Source organism: Rhinolophus sinicus, chromosome 1, assembly GCF_057876585.1.
Source record: "Rhinolophus sinicus isolate RSI-liver-muscle chromosome 1, RSI-T2T, whole genome shotgun sequence".
NCBI lineage: Eukaryota > Metazoa > Chordata > Mammalia > Chiroptera > Rhinolophidae > Rhinolophus > Rhinolophus sinicus.
In genome coordinates this window covers 173,925,638-173,943,418 of record NC_142501.1, presented here as the reverse complement: position 1 = coordinate 173,943,418, position 17,781 = coordinate 173,925,638, and the positions used below count along the sequence as shown (strand labels likewise).

The 17,781-nt window shown below is 34.5% G+C and overlaps 1 protein-coding gene across 3 annotated transcripts in view; it reads right to left on the bottom strand.

Moving 5' to 3' along the window:
• Positions 1 to 17,781, bottom strand: part of GRID2 (glutamate ionotropic receptor delta type subunit 2) — a 1,331,224-nt gene that overhangs the window by 271,016 nt on the left and 1,042,427 nt on the right. For all 3 annotated transcript variants that reach the window (XM_019741137.3, XM_074323476.2, XM_019741134.3), the window contains exon 12: positions 11,075 to 11,213. In XM_019741137.3, the coding sequence (XP_019596696.3) occupies positions 11,075 to 11,213 (139 nt within the window). The remainder of the gene's footprint in view (positions 1 to 11,074; positions 11,214 to 17,781) is intronic.

Below are 17,781 nucleotides of genomic sequence, written 5' to 3'. Positions count from 1 at the left end.
GCTTTGAAAACCAATATACTTCTGAGAGTTTTTATTTTGCATTTTTCAAAATGAAAGATAAAAGCTTGTCTGTAAAATCTAAATGTTTATAAAACATCTACATATTTATAAAACATCCATCAGTATAGTATTTAAGTGCTTTGATGAGAAGGCCATTCTAACACTGAACAATATAGAATAAGGAGATGGATGCTTTCCTCTGTCTGTAGTGTCTGTGTACTCTAGAGCTAAGGCTGTACAATTCTGTACTAAACTGAAACATAAAAGCAGTATGAATCAGTCCCAGCTCACTTCAGTCACCTTGATTTTGGCTGCTCCTAATAAAGTGTGCAATTCCCTGCTGAGAGCTTTAAAATAGCTTCCTACTGGAAGAGAGAAGAGAGTGGGTGAGACACTAAGGAAACCTAGAGAGCATGCCATTGTGGGCTTCTTTTCTTAGCGTGGAATAGTAGGATGAAGAAATGCCTTTCATGCATCTTTCTGGTTCTTTATGAGATATACAAATAAGTCATAGACTTCCAAAGTCTCAGACCAGCTTCTAAGAAATCCCTTTCTGTCTCATTCACTTACTGAATATTTACCTACAACCAACCATTTACTCAATAACGTACTACCCTGTTTCCCCGAAAATAAGATCTAGCCGTGCAATCAGCTCTAATCCGTCTTTTGGAGCAAAAATTAATATAAGACTCAGTATTATATTATATTATATTATATTATATTATATTATATTATATTATATTATATTATATTATTATACTATATTATATTACATTATATTAAAACCTGGTCTTATATCATATTAAAATAAGACTGGGTCTTACATTATTTTTTGCTCCAAAAGATGCATTAGAGCTGATTGTCCGGCTAGGTTTATTTTCAGGGAAACATGGTATATAAGCCACTGTATCGATAAAAAGGTGATAAAAAACCACCCTCAAGAATATACATTTTGATTGAAAAGGTAAAACAAGTAGAATGATACTTCAATACAAGACTAGATGTAGTTCAGGATGCAAGTGAGGTGGATGAAAGTGATTAAAAAAAAGGGACACACTAATTCTAGTTATGAACACCAAGAGGAAAACTACATAGAGGATGTGGTAAGTAAGCTGTGTTGTGAGAGGGTAGTTAAAGATGAGTTAAAAGAGAAAACTTGCCTGACAAACAGATATCCTGACCCAGGTTTAGTGCCAGTAACTATCAGTAGAAGCTTGACCATACTGATAGTTAATTATAATTATATTCAGCTAAGGCTTGCTAGCAGCCAGTTTTTCACTTTTGGGGACATGGAGGTTTAAGTGGCAGGGCAAGCACACAACACCCAGTAAGGGAGACCAGAAAGTAGAACCGTGGCAGTTGTGTCAGAAGCAATAGTAGCAGCAGCAATTTTCAGGTCTAGGTGAACGAGGTGAAGAGATGAATTTAGTGTATGAAATTGTGGACAAAATGGTTTTAAAAAATTAATTATTAGCACCACCAAAAATGGGGGTAGAGGAAAGAACAGTCCAAGGCATCTATATGAGCTCCTGGAGAGCAAGTAGAAAAATGAAAGCAAATTTTAGGTAGGGTGTATCCAGGAATTGTGCTGTTATTTATGTCTTCTTCTTTTTCATTTATTTTTTATAAAAAGCCTATGAAGTTGAACCCATTGTCTTTTTACCCTTAGGGAAAATAAGGCTTAAAATGATTATAGACAATGACAAAATCACTCAGCTAATAAGTGGCAGAAAATTTGAATGGAATTTTAATTTCTGAATCCATGCTCTCCGGTGCGTTTCCAGGGTACCATGTAACTTAGAAATATCTGGAATTGACTTGGCTAAATATAATTCAGTCATTAATTATTTTCTGCAAAACTCTTTAATTTTTCAAAATGTTTATAATAACCCTTATGGGTTTCATTCTTTCACTTATTTATTTTACTCAATATAAGTTTAGTATTCTAATTACAGATGATATGATACACTGGTTAAGACAAAGGCTTCTAGTGCCAGATTGCCTGGATTTACCACTGCATTAGGAAAGTATCCATCACACGGCTAGCACTCAATAAATGTTAGCTGCCCTTATTATTAATGCTATGTCCCAGGCACTTGGCAAGGCATTAGGGGCATAAATATGAATGTGACATAGTCCTTGCCTGTAAAGAATGTATACTCTCAAAGAGAAGAGACATGTGTACTGATTAATTGTGCCCGGGCAAATAAAAGGTACCATTTGAAAAGAGGGCATCTCTGGGTCATTGCAGGGAGAGGGAACAGCATATGAACTCCCGAGGCATGAAATGTCCTCGAAGAGTTTGGCTAGACTGGAGCAGGAACAAGTGTGAGAATGGGTTAATTGGTAGCAGTAAACAAAAATGAGGCTGATTAGCTTTGAACAGTTCAATATACGCTGCTGATAGAGTTGGACTTTATTTTGATAAGATGAGGTAATAAGGGAGGTTCCCAAGCCAGTTTTAAGGGTGGAAGAAAGTAACTGCCTGGACTCCACACTCAGAGGACAAACTTGAATGGGAAGAGAATAGATAGAAGGAAGCAATAGTTGAGGTAAGAGAAAAGGAAATAAGTACAGCAGCAGGCAGGCAAAGTCAGGATCTTTTTTGCTTCATTTCAAGAGAAGGAAGAAAATCAGTGAAAAAACAAGATTTAGCAAAAAGAAAAGGTAGAGAAGGCATAGGAGAGGGGGATATAGTTAGCCTCTACTTCATTTTAAAAACAGTTTGTTATCAAACAACGTAATTCACCAAGTAGGATAAAGAAGACAAATCGTATATGCCTATCAATTGATGGGGAAAGAAAGCATTTGACAAACTCCAACACCCATTCATGATAAACACACATAGATAACTAGGAATAGAGAGTAATTTCCTCAACTTAATAGAGAACATCTACAAAAAACCTACAGCTAACATTATACGTAACAGTGAAAGATTGAATGCTTTCCCTGAGATGGGGAACAGAGTAGAGACGTCCACTCTCACCACTCTTAATTGACACAGTACTATAAGTTCCAGACAGCAAAAAAATGACAAGAGAAGGAAATAAAAGGCTTATACATGAGAAAGAAACACAACCGCTCAGTTTGTTAATAGCAGGAAGGTTTACATAAAAAATCCCAAATAATCTAACAAAATCTCCTATCAACTAGTACATCCATACCATGGATTACTACTCAGCAAGGTCACAAGATAAAATCAGCATATAAAATTAATTGTATTTTTATATTAGCAATGAATATATGGAAACCAAAATTAAGAATCCAGTACCATTTAAAATCACTAGGAGAAAAAGAAATACATAGGTATAAATCTAACATGTATAAGATTTATATGCTATAAATTACAAAACGTTGATGAAATAAATTAAAGATGTAAATAAATAGAGAGACACATCATATTCATAAATTGGAGGACTCAACATAGTAAAGATGATGTGAATTCTCCCCAAACTGACACACAGATTTAAGCAATTCCTATCAAAATCCTATCAATACTTTTTTTGTAGATATAGATTGAATTATTCTGAAATTTAGATGGAAAGTCAAAGGACATAAAATAGCTAAAATAATTCTGGGGGAAAAAAAGTGGGAGGAATTCCTCTACTTGATTTCAAGTTTTAGTAATCAAAACTTTGTTTTACTGGAAGAGAGATGGATACATAGGAGTAGAACAATGGAAAAAGATAGGGAACCCAGACCTAGACTCACACAGTATGGCCAACTGATTTTTCATTACAAAGGTGTACAACCTATTCACTGAAGGAAATATAATTATTTTCAGCAAATGCCGCTGGACCATTTGAATATCTACAGGCAAAAAATATATAAATAAATGAATCTCAATCCAAACATTATACCTAATACAAAACTCAAAATGGATTACAGATTTAAATGAAAAGGGTAAAACAAAAAAACTTTTAGAAGAAAACAGTTGAAATTTTTGGGGACCTAGGACTTAGACATGACACCAAAAGTACAATCCATATATATATATATATTTAAATAAGTTGTGCTTCATCAAAATTCAAAACTTTTGTTCTATTATGTGACCCGTAAAGAGGATGAAAAGACAAGCAACGAACTTGGAAAAAATATTTGCAAATCACATATCTAAAAAAAAAAAGGACCAATATCTAGAATATGTAAAGAACTTTCAACAGTAAAAAAAAAAATTCCCAAATAATCCAATTAGAAAATGGACAAAAATGGGGCGATCAGATGGCTCAGTTGGTTAGAGCATGAGCTCTGAACAACAGGGTTGTTGGTTCGATTCCCACATGGGCCAATGACCTTCACTCTCCACAACTAAATTGAAGGATAACTTGGAACTGATGGGTCCTGGAAAAACACACTGTTCCCCAATATTCCCCAATAAAAATTAAAAAAAAGGAAAATGGACAAAAGGCATGAAGCGACCTTTCTGGATATAAGGATGAAAAAATGCACATGGAAAGATATTTAACAACACTAGCCACTAGGGACATGCAAATTAAGACCACAATAAGTTATCACTATGTGCCTATCAGAATGGCTGAAAAAAAAAAGAGTGACAACACCAAATGCAGCCAAGGATGCAGAGACACTGGAATTCCCATACATTGCTGGTGGAAATATAAAATCGTTTAGCTACTCTGGGAAATATTTTGGCAGTTACTTAAAAATAATCATACACTTACCATACTACCTAGCAATTGCACCCCTGGGCATTTATGCCAGAAAAATGAAAACATATTGAAACAAAAACCTGCACATAAATGTTCTTATCAGCTTTATTTGTAATAGCTAAAAACCAGAAATGACAAAAATGCCATTAAATAGGCAAATTGTTAAACAAACTGGTGAATCCATTTAATGGATTACTACTCAGCAATAAAAATCAATGAACTATTGATGCATACAGCAACTTGGATGGATCTCAAGGGGATTATGCTGATTGAGGGGAAAAGCCACTTTCAAAAGACTACATACTGTATGATTCAATTTATACAACACTCTCGAAATGAAAAGAATTACAGGAATGGAGACTATATCACTGGTTGCCAAACACTGTGGGACTGTGGAGAAAAAAGAGTTAGCGTGATTATAGGGGGTAGAATGAGAATTTTTGTAATGATGGTATAGTTCTGTATCTGTATTGCTGTGATGGTTAGACATTCCACACTTGTGATAAAATGACACAGAACTGTATGTACACATTATACCCACGTTAATTTCCTGTTTTTGATATTGTTCTGTAATTATTTAAGATGTAAGCATTGGGGGAATCCAGGTGAAAGGTATATGTACTATATCTTTGCAATTTCCTGTGTATATATAATCACCTCAAAATAAACAATTAACATAAAGTTTGCTTAAATATTGACAGAATTTATTGCTGCATGACAGATAACGGATTATTAATGATTTGTCCTTCAAAATTTTACTATATTTTTTCTATTTTCTCAAAATAGTCTTGTATTATTTTCATAATAACAAGAAAATGCATTAAAACTGAATAAAAATAAGTCTGACTTCCTTTTTGATAGCTCAAATCTAAAAATAATTAGCAGGCAGGAGGGAGTCCATGAATGCAGACCTTGAGATGCAAATTTTCTGCAAAATTGAATCTGAAAAGTAGGCTTTTCAGAGTAATTTATAGAATGTCTTCACATTAGTAACTTTCTTCTTCCCTATCTGTTTAGCTAAGAGGTAGTAAACCACACCCTTTCTTTATGTATCTTTTTAAAAAAATGAACTCAGGCTGTATTCCTGCATTCACTTGAAATGTAAATGTTAGCCTAGAGATATAAAGTTTTTCAAGCCAAATTTCTCTTAAATTACCATTAATCCTTATGAATTTCCTAAGTAAATGACCCTTGAAACAAGAAGATACATGGGTCAGGTTTATATCAAGTAGACACATATTTGTTAAATGCCATTAAAACATGTACATTAGTCACCTCTAATGAGTTTCTATACAGTCTTACATCTTTTCTTTCCCACGCCTCCTTCTCTCCACAGATAAAGATGTCTGTCTTTAAATGATGTGATTCTCCATTATCTCCAGGAAAAATTCCAAATTCCTTAACAAGCCTTCAGGATTTTGTCCCACCCTCCTTCTCTGTTTCATTTTCTACCACACTCATATCACCCATCCCAATCCAGGAAGGAAATTAACATATTTTGATCATTCAGCCTTTGCTAGATACTCTCCTAGGAGTTTCACATCTCAGTTGCTTTTACAAATGTTCCCAGGTATGCAATCCTTTCAGTCTGTTGAAATTCATCCTTCAAACTTTCTGATGATACCTCAGAGAACCTCTGTGATGCCTGACAGTTTCGTTCCTTTCTCCTCCACCTCTTCTCCAAGTTACTGAGTTAAATTACTCTTTCCCTTGTGTTCGCACAACACTTTATAAATAAATCTATCATAACCCCTATGTCACTGAATTCTACACTGCTGTCTCTCCAAATAGATTGTGACTCAGCGATAATACCTAAATATATTTATAGACTAAATGCCTAGCACAGTGTTTAAATATCTATATAGATATATAATTAGTTGAACTAAATGAATGAAGCTAATATAATATTTAATTAAGGAGTTTTTATAGTTCGGAACACCTCCATTTCCAAAAGCATAATTGTAATGATCTCTTTTAATACTGAGTTGCTAAAGATAGTTACATAGTTGCATGAGGGCAAAGGAAAGGTATAAATCGTTTCATTAAAGAGTACCTGCCAGTTGCAACCATTTTCTCTGTCCTCAGACTGGGAGCAGACATATAGATTTCTAAGCCCAGCCTAGCTCATACTCACTGTGTTGCACTGAGAAAAACAATTGTTCAATAATATTTTTACTTTTCCAAATGTAGACAAATGTGGATATAAAAATCCTGTTATTGGTATGCTGGGGAAAAGTGGTCTCCTCCATTGGACAGAATATTTATGAATCTTTTTGCATATTCTTGGAAATAAATTTATCCCAAATTAGTTTGATTCGGTGGTTGCATTAACTCAATATTTTGTTTAGCCAAACCTCAACCATTAGGGAGAATGAATATTCATTAAACTTAAAAGTATGATGGGATGTTGGGATCCCTTTGAATAGACTCAAGCTTACTTTATAGCCTTAGGAAATGAAAGACCTCAAGTTTTATCACCAAGGACCAATCTGACTAAAGTTATTAATGACTATAACTGTATAACTATAATTTCCCCTGTAGCTATTTTCAACTTTATATGTGAAATAAGTAGGTTTTTGAAAACTGCATCACAACAAAGACTAATGGAGCTAATGTGGATAATGTTATTACCCAGTGTTTACTCTGAAAATAGTTTCAAAGCTTCACATGCTCCATTTCACCATCGCCACATATTTAGCCTGGTTACCAACAGAAAAAAAGTACATTTCTAGGTATTTGAAAACAATTTAGCTACGTGTTGCAACTGTTCAATGACAACGAAAAAGCCTAAATGTCACTAAGGTCTCGTAGAAATTGTGTATTTTTCCCTTTAGAAGCTGGACTGTATATGTCAACACTACTCATTCCCAACTGTCACAATCTGTCATAGTCATGTTGAGTTTCCCTCATCATTGAAGGGGTATGAAAGAAAACTTATGAGTTATCTTTACTAGGAAAAATTCGCTTTCAAAATTTTTATTAACGACAAGTTCAACTAAAAGTTTAGATGAGAATAACTATCTAATTTTCAAAAAGGGGTAGATTTTATAAAATGTATTTAGCTTCCCAAGAATAAATCTATTAAATTTATCCTACCAAACTAGAAGAGTTTCTGTCAACAATTTGTTCAAAAGTAGCTGCTTTCCGCCCTCTCTCCCTGACATCCCTCTAACCACCTCTGTCTCTTTTGGTCTGGAGAAGCAACTTTGAATATTCGGGATGAAGATGTGATTGATACATGTGTGGTAATGGCAGAACAAAATTGGCTGGAAAAAAGTTCACTGATGAGCATTGCTTCATTTAATGATGAGCAAATCTTAAGAATACAAATAATTAAGAAACACAACATTGGATGGTATTATAAAAAAAAAAAAAAAGGTTTTTATATTTTCTAAGAAAAAATCAGACATAGAATTTCCCAAGAAAGTTTGACATTTGTTTAAATGGAATTTTGAATGTTTCCAAGAAATATTGAAAGCAATTATGTTTACCAACACAGCTGAGGCATGAAATTAGAAGACATCTTTAAGTTTGTGAAGAGAATCAGGTTTTTTTAAAACTTATTTGGCTCTAATTTTTCCCTTTCAAAATTAGTATAAGATTAGAAGGAAGGGGAGATTTATTACACCCACTGTTGACTTTTAATGTGAGTTGGCATTAGGAAGAAATAAGTTCTTAAAAAAATAGAATGTTCAGTTATTTTGGACTATGAAACTATAGTTGAGGAAAACATGAAAGTTATTTTTTTCATTACATTTTATTTTTATAGAAACCTTACTGGTGTAAAAATTTGATAGAGGCTCTTGCTCCTACAGCCATTGCATTAACGTCTAGGTAGATAACAAACTAATGCTGGCAGAGTTAGTAATGACTAAATAACTCATACATACATGTCATAAGTTCTGTAACCTCAGGGAAACAGTGGCTCAAGCAGACAAATTGTAAGAACAACTACTAGATAAGAAAAAACGTCAGTAGATAAGGTTATAGATTAGTATCAGATTGCTATGGGTTAGATTTCCAGTTCTGATATGGCTGACTGTGTAATCTTGAGCATTTAACTTCTATATTTTTGTTCCTTTAGCTACAAAATAGTATCTGTATTATTATATTATGGTTATTTTGAGGAATCAATGAGATAAAATGTGTAATATATTTAATAAATCATATTAAATTCTCAGTGACTATTAGACATAAGTTTTGTTGATTGTTATGATTTTTATCATTTACTGTATAAAATCAGTTATTTTATTTAAAATTCTCTTCATTTATTTATTAAAAATGCTTCAAAGTCAGAGTTGAGCTACACAGCCTTTTAGCTTTGCGTACACTCAAAATGTGACAAGTTAAACATAATTGACAAGAAGTATATTGGTCAGATAAAATATTCCCTTTTAATTTTTAAAGCTATCTTTCTTAATGTGATGTCTATTGATTGGACCTTCCAAGCAGTTTTACCCTGAATGGCAGATATCAATTATACATATAATCTGCTTATGTTCTACAGAATTGGCCCAACACAAAAATCTCTGTACTTTTGATGCTTTGTTTCTTCAGACTACTTGAGGATTTAAAGAATGCCATCCTTTACATTCTTATACTTAGCGAAGAGTAAGGCTATGACATGTCTTTCATAATCTCTAAAAACATGGGCCATACAAAAGGACAAGGGTGTGGAATGGGAACTGGTATGGTACAGTTAGAACAAAGATTTAAGAATCGAAAAGATTTAAAGTCTGGTCTTTAGTTAATCACATTAACTACTGATTTGGGGCAAGTTACTTATCTTTTCAACTTCAGTTGTAAAATGGGTTGTTAACAGCATATATTTCAGAAAATGGTTGTAAATATTAAATGAGCCAATGCATGTCAAACATTTAGCCCAAAGTTTGCATCTAGTGAGTGCTTAATAAATATTAATTATTATTTTCATAAATTTACTAATTTCATTGATTTTCTGGTTGGGTGGTTGTAATCATTTTCATTATTGCTTAAAATATGATTCTGATGGGGGCATCAGTCCAAGCTTTCCATGAGCTTTACTCTGTACCATTTATAACTTATGACATACATAGAACTGGCTATAAGGGTAATAACCTGAGAGGGTCTGAAGATTCTGCACCAAAGATATACTTGGGGAAACAACTCAAGGAGCATAATTTGATGACAGAACTTGGAAACATCATTTTCATAAATGGATGAAGTAATCGAGTGTCTGTTGAATTTTGGGAAAAAAATACCCTGCTTCTTTACAGAACAATAATTTTTTATTTTATTTTTAGGATTATGTTATAATAGTGTGGCTACTAATAGACTTCATTAAATATTTTTAAAGGCAAGAAAAAAAATCTTACATTCTCTTTTAAGAATGAGTTAAATCCCCAATGAAGTCATTGACAAATCTAATTATTCTAATTTTGAACTGTCGGTTTTCTTGAAAAATAAATGTTCCTCAACTTTAGGAAAATTCAAACTACCCTGTATTTGGATGAATAAAATATTTTCAGGGAAATTTTTGTTAAACCAATATATAGAACATTATGTTCTAATAAGGCAGAAGTTGTGTTGTGGTGCTGATTATGGCACGACACCATAAAAGCAAACTGGTCTTGGTAAATCTGGCTTTTTGCTCTCAGAACTCGTGAGAATGGTGTTGTGAATTGAATCATTGACTTAGGTAACTTTTAAGATTTGAGCAAGTGCACCACAGTTAATGAAAATTGACCACCACTGCATCTGGACAAACAGCAGCTATAATAACTACATTAGCTATAATGTATTAAAGAGACAGAACCTGGTTTATCTCCTGATAGCTAGTCTCTCTCTCTCTCTCTCTCTCTCTCTCTCTCTCTCTCTCTCTCTCTCTCTCTCTCTCTCTCTTCCCTTTCTCTCCATTCCTCCCTTCTTCTTTCTCTCCTTACCTATCATCTATCTATCAATCAGTCATTGATGTCTATCTATTTACTCAGTGCATAATGGGACAGACTCAAGGAAAAGACTGAGAGTGTCAAACTTGAAATATATATATATATATATATATATATATATATATATATATATATACACACACACACACACATATACACATATATGTTAATATAACTCCTTTTCAAAATATGGCCCATACATTGTGGTGGTTAAAATTCCAAATATGTGTTATCCTTCCAGGAAAATGTAGGAAGTAATGTTCAAATTATCCCCAGAATTTTATTTTATAAAAAAGTGCTCTACCAATTCTGTATGTTCAGGAGTTGGACTATCCTGTGACATCTGCATATCCCAAAATTAAGCCTTTACTCAAAAGGTAGTTATAAATTTATTATCAGAAATCATATAGTTATTTAAGTAGCTTTTGCCACTCCTGTCGTTTCTCACACTTTGTGGCTACTGGAATCTCATCTACTTACTGGATGGAGCTTTCAATGCGGGTGATAGTGAGGAAAGCAGCAAGGTTTGCTGTATAAGACGAGATGACAATCAAAGCAAATAGCCACCAAGCTCCCATCATCATTCGGGTAGCTAGAGTTGTGTATGGGACCTCCCCACCTGTGGAAAGAAGCAAAGAGAATAAAAGAACATCAACAAGTATTGACTGAGCATTCTGAGGTCATACACATTCAATACCAAGTTAACTTTTAAGGAGTGAGAAATCTTTGCATATAATATCAGCATAGATCCTTGTATTTTGCTTATATTCATTACTTTATATTTAATTCCCTTTTATGAGACTATGTGAAACCCAGTCAAAAGGAGTCATGAGAAACAGTTAGTGTAATATGTTTAAATGATATTTTTCCACTTTTTTATTCAACCATAGAATTAATTACCCTTTTATTATAATCACAGATATATACTTTGTTTCCAAGGGCTTAATTATTCACTAGTTAGATGTTATTAGTACAATATTAGGCTTATATTTAATATAACTTTCCAGATTTCTAGTTCAATAAGTTATATTGAAGATTATTTTTGGTTAAGTTACCTAGAATCATAGGTTATTAATGATCGTGGGGTTGTACATATTTCCATTGGCTTCAGCATCATTGCATGCTTTGTTTTACTCCTAATTCTTAGCCATTATTTGCAATCTTGCTGTAGAATCTTCCTCTCCATCTTCTAAATGTTGGAGTGCACTTGGACTTAGTCTCTAGATTGCTTCTGTTCTCTGTCCACATTCCCACCCCAACTAATCTCAAGACTTGTGACTCTGAATATCATCTACAGCATACTTTGCTAACTTTCAGGTTTATATTTATATTTGTAGATAGCTACAGATAAATGCTTACATAATTTCCATTTGGAATCTAATGGGCATCTCACACTTACCCTATTTAAAACAACACTTTATTTTTACTCCTAAATTAACACCTCCGTCCACGCTATTTCAGGGAACTCTTCATTTTATTTCTCAGACCAAATACTTTGGAATTTTCCAACATCCCATCCAGTAGCAAGTCCTGTCACCTTTACCTTCAAACTACACACCAAATTCTACCTCATCTCACCAATTCTAGTGCTGTCACATCTTTGACTCTACTACTAAACCACTTACATGGTTTACCTGTTTACATCCTGGACAGTGTTACTCCTAATTCTATCACCATGGTGTGTTTTAAAAATGAAAACGAGATCACAATATTTCCCTGATCAAAACTTCTAGTGGATACTCATTACTCTTGGGGGAAAAAAAATCCAAAATTTTTACCAAGGCCTACGAGGTTCTACTTGAACTAATCTCAGGTCAACTTCCTGACATTATCACTTTCCAGTCTCTCAATGGCCTACTTACAATTTATTTTATGCTTATTTCTGTCCTAGGGCTTTGGTACTTGCAATTTTTTAGGCCTGGAATTCTCCTCTCTTTAATTTAGAAATAACTTTTCCCTTCACTTTATTCAAGTTTCTGCTCAGATGATACTTCTTTACAAACACTTTGTCAACATCCTATCTAAAACAACACTCCATATTCCCATACTTCCAATCCTCTCATCTTTTTAATCATGATTTTCCATATTTTATATATTTTTGTTTATTTTTCTCCCTTAGAATATAGTTTCTGATATAGGAACAGTTTCTATCCCAATGTAAGTGGGTAAATACTTGATGAATGCATATTTTTATATGAAATTAATAGTCCTTCTAAAAGTAATTAGGCTTGTGCTAGTAGTAGAAATAAATCAAAGATATATAATACTAGATTTACTTAGGTCCATCAATGTGTACATGATTTAACAACATTCAATTAATTATAATGTCAGGCAGGTTTTAATGCCAACCATTAGTTCTTAAAGTATAATATAATATTGAAATTTTCAGTGTAGTGCAAACATACCCTTTGGTTACACCCTGAACTATTTCCTGATGTAATAGACTCGAAATAGGCTAACCTCTTATATTTGGAACACATTTTTCAAAAGCAGTTATAATGCATATCAGATACTCTGGTCTTCAAAGCAAAGAAAATATTCACTAAGCTTTTAAAAGATAAAAGCAAAATAAAATATTAATTTTTAAATCTACATGAGGACTTCCTGGACAAAATGACTAATTGAAAAAAATAATAATAAAATATGAACAAGTTGATAACTAAAGACTGTAAGATGTTAATAAGTGTAACAAAAATGGAACAAGAAATTCATGACTGAAAAAGCTAATTGAAGATTTGTTTCCATAAATTCTTTAACCTTTACTAGAGTTGTTATCATCCATATGAAAGAATAGGTGTCAAGCTTTCTTCATCTATGTCATAAAATCTGCAACTTGTATATTCAAATATTCCTACAGAATCCAAATAAAATTCCAATAAAATGACATTTTATTTGCTATCTGCACTTAGAAATCAAGTGTTGAGTAATGGGAGTCTTGACTTCCATTTCTGGTAATTCAAAACAATCCTCTTCCTGACAGTATCTATACAAATTGAACATCTAATGCATTTGAGAGCTAAAGAAGCAGTAAAAGATTAAAGACCAAGATCTTGGAGAAAATAATCCAGAAACGTAATTTGATATTTAGGACTACTTTTCCCTGAGGGATAAATGCCAATTTAATACGAAAAAGTCAAAAGACTGACACGCCGAGCAATGCTTTTGAATGCCTTCAAAGATTCAGTGGCTGTACAAACTTGGGCCCAGAGGTTACAAAAGGGGGATGAGACTGAGAAACAGCTCATATACTTAGAAATCAATAATTGCAAGTCTATTATGCCATGGGCCAAAGAAAAATAAAAAGAATGGAGTTGGGAGTTCTGGCAAGAGGGCGAAGTAGGTAAATCCTGTGCTTGCTTTATGACCACATAAAATTACAGCTAAACTACAGAACAACCATCATTGAGAGTCATGTGCAGTGTGACTGAAAAGAGAAGTCCTAAAACTAAGGAAATACAGAAGAAGTCACATCAAGACTGGTAGGAGGGTTGGAGGCATGGAAAGGGCTGATCATACACTCATATGTGCCAATTAAAAATCGAGAGGGATACTTTGGCTGTGAAGTCCTGCCTGAAGACCAAGGGGTCCCAGCCTCACACCAGACTACTGAGTCCAGGGTTCCAGTACCGGGAAGAAAAGTCCTCATAACCTCTGGCTGTGAAGACCAACAGAGATTGTGACTGAGTGAGACAGAGGGTGGCTGGAGTCCCAGGCACTCCTCTTAGAGGGCCTGCACATAGACTTACTCACTGACGGGCTCCCTTACTCTGAGCTCTGGTGCTGGGCAGCAGCTCAAATGGTGACAGGGACATACAGGGAGAAACTGAATTGGCTGACATCAGGGCAGGGCTGGAGAAATAGCTTTCTCCTGGATGAAGGAGCTGACAGAAACCATTGTTCCTTTGTTGAGCCCTCCTCTCACCCAGTGTGCAGACAAAGGTAGCTGCCATATCTGAGTCTCCTTCAACCTGACAAATCCCATTCACCCTGCCCTAGTAATTCCCTAAAACCCTGCCCATGCAATTTGCTGGACTATCCAGGCTACTTCCAGTGTCTTTTCCATACAAACGGCCTGTCTTGCCTCATGCTGAAGACTTTCCTAAAATCTCTCAAAGGTTCACAAATCCCAAACAAGCAGCACCTGGCCTTGGTGTGCCCCATAGCTCTTGCTGAGCAGTCCTAAGCTCGGACTAGTGGCAGTCATCCTCAGTTCATAGCTGAGCCTTTCCCAGGCACCTGCAATCCCAGCACAAATGGCAACTATCTGCAGATCACTTTATAGCTCATACCAAGTGTCACCAGAGAGGGAATAGGCAGCAGTGACCTTGGCCTACAACAGAGTTCCTCCCAAGAGGACCCAGTACCAACACACCTGTGGTACTGGGTGTGGTCCAATCAGCTTGGACCACATCGAGAGCACCACCCAACCACCTCCACAAAAGACACACCCAAAGGGCAGACTGGGCAGGTATCAGAGTCCTGCTATAGCAAATCCTACTCCCCAGGTTCAACCCCTGCATAGCAACTTCTCCGCTGTAGTCAGGGCCAGTCCTCACAACCAATCAGTCCAAGGGTTAATCATTCTCAGACATGCTACAAGCAATCAAGGCTCAACTACAACAGGAGAGCACACACAACACACACAAGGGACATATATGCAGCACCTGGCTCAAGTAACTAGGTAGACTGTGCCACTGAGCCCAACAGGACACTGACTACCTAAGGCTACTCTAGTAAGACCAGGAGACATAGCAGCTCTACCTAATACATAGAAACAAACACATCAAGGTAGCCTAACTGGGGAGACAGAGAAACATATCCCAAATGAAGAGAAAAACAAAGCTCCAGAAAAAGAACTATACAAAATGGACATAAGCAATCAACCAGATCCAGAGTTCCAAACACCAGTTATAAGGAGTCTCAAGGATCTCAGGGAGAACTTCAACAAAGAGATAGGAAACATAAAAATAAGGATAGAAAACATAAAAAAGAGCCAGTCAGAAATGAAGAATACAATAACTGAAATGAATAATACATTAGAGGGAATCAACAGTAGATCAGATGACGCAGAGGATCAAATCAGTGATTTACAAGATAAGGTAACAGAACACATCTAATTAAAACAGCAAAAAGAAAAAAGTATCCAAAAAATGACGATAGTTTAAAGGATCTCTGGGACAACATCAAGCATACCAACATCTGCATCATGTGAGTAACAGACGAAAAAGAGAGAGAGCAAGGAATTGAAAATCTACTTGAAGAGGTAATGCCCTGATGAAGGAAACAAACACATAAGCCCAAGAAGCACAGAGTCCCAAACAAGATGACCCCAAAGAGACATACACCAAGACACATCATAATTAAAACGCCAAAGGTTGAACACAAAGAGAAAATCTTATAAGCAGCAAGAGAAAAGCAGTTAATTTACAAGGGACCTCCCATAAGGCTATCAGTTGACTTCTCAACAGAAACTTTGCAGGTCAGAAGGGAATGGAAAAAAAAAAATATTCAAATTGATGAAAAGCAAGGAACTACAATCAAGATTACTCCACCCAGCAAAGCTATCACTTAGAATGGAAGGACAGTTAAAGAGCTTCCCAGACAAGAAAAAGCTAAATCAGATCATCACCACCAAACCAGTACTACAAGAAATGTTAAAGGAACTTCTTTAAGAAGAAGGGGAAAAAAACACACAAAGAAAATATGTATGAAAAATAAAATGGTAATAACTACATATCTACCAACAATTTAAATGTAAATTGATTAAAATGCTCCAATAAAAAAATAGGGTGGCTGATTGAAGAAGAAAATAAGACCTTACATATGCTGCCTATAAGTGACACACTTCAGATCAAAAGATACACAGACTGAAAGTAAAGGGATGAAAAAAGATGAAAATGGAAATGACAAGAAAAAAAAAAATGAGGCAGCAATACTTATGCCAGACAAAATAGACATTAAAACAAAGGCTATAACAAGAGACAAAGAAGGATTCATTCATACTACTTGTGGGTATTTATCTGAAGAAATCCAAAACATTACTTCAAAGAGACAAGTTCATCTGTATGTTCATTGCAGTATTGTTTACAATAGCCAAGATATGGAGGTAACCCAAGTGTCCATCAATGGATAAATGGATAAAGAAGAGGTGGTACATATAGTCAATGGATATTACTCAGTGAGAAAAATGAATGAAAGCTTGTCATCTGCAACAATAAGGATGAACCTAGAGGGTCTTTTGCTGAGTGGAGTCAGTCAGACAGAGAAAGAAAAATGCTATATGATTTCAATTATATGTGGAATCTAGAGAACAGAATAAATGAACAAACCAACAGAAATAAGCTAATAGATATGTAGAGCATTTTGATGGTTTTAAATTGGGAGGTTGGGGACTGGGCAAACAGGAAAGGGGATTAAGAGGTACAAATTGATAGCTGTAAAAGTGTCATGGGGATGTAGAGTATAACATGGGAAATATAGTCACAGTATTGTAATAACTATGTATGGTGTCACATGGGTACTGGATTTTTCATGGTGATCATTTTGTAAGTTACATAAATATTTAATCAGTGTGTTACACACCTGAAACTAATATAATATTGTATGTCAACTGTAACTGAAAAATAACAATTAAAACAAATCACAAGGAAAAAATATATATATATTTTGAACTTGATGATAATAAAAATTCTCCATACTAAAACTCCACAAATTTTGATAACTTATGGGATGCAGCTAAATTTGTCTTTAGAGGGAAATTCATAGCCTATAATGTATAAGAAAGCTGAAAAGCAATGAGCTCATTAATTTCAAGAAGTTAAAAAAAATCAAGTTCACCATAAAGAACATAGAAGGAAGAAAAATAAATATAAGAGCAAAAATTAATAAATAGACAAAAATACAACAATGAAGATTGATTCAACAAAAGTTTGGTCATTTGCAAAGACCTATGAAAAGTTATTGAAACTGATCATGAAAATAAGTATAGGCACAAAAAAAAAACCACAATAATAGGAGCAAAAAGGTACATTGACACAGATGTTACAGACATTAGAAGGATACTAAGTGCAAGTTCTTATGTGCAATTTTACTCCAATTAATTTTAAAATTGAGATGATATAGCCAAATTTCTAAAAAAAGATTGCCACCAAAAGAAATAGAAAATTTAAATGATCTCATAACTATTA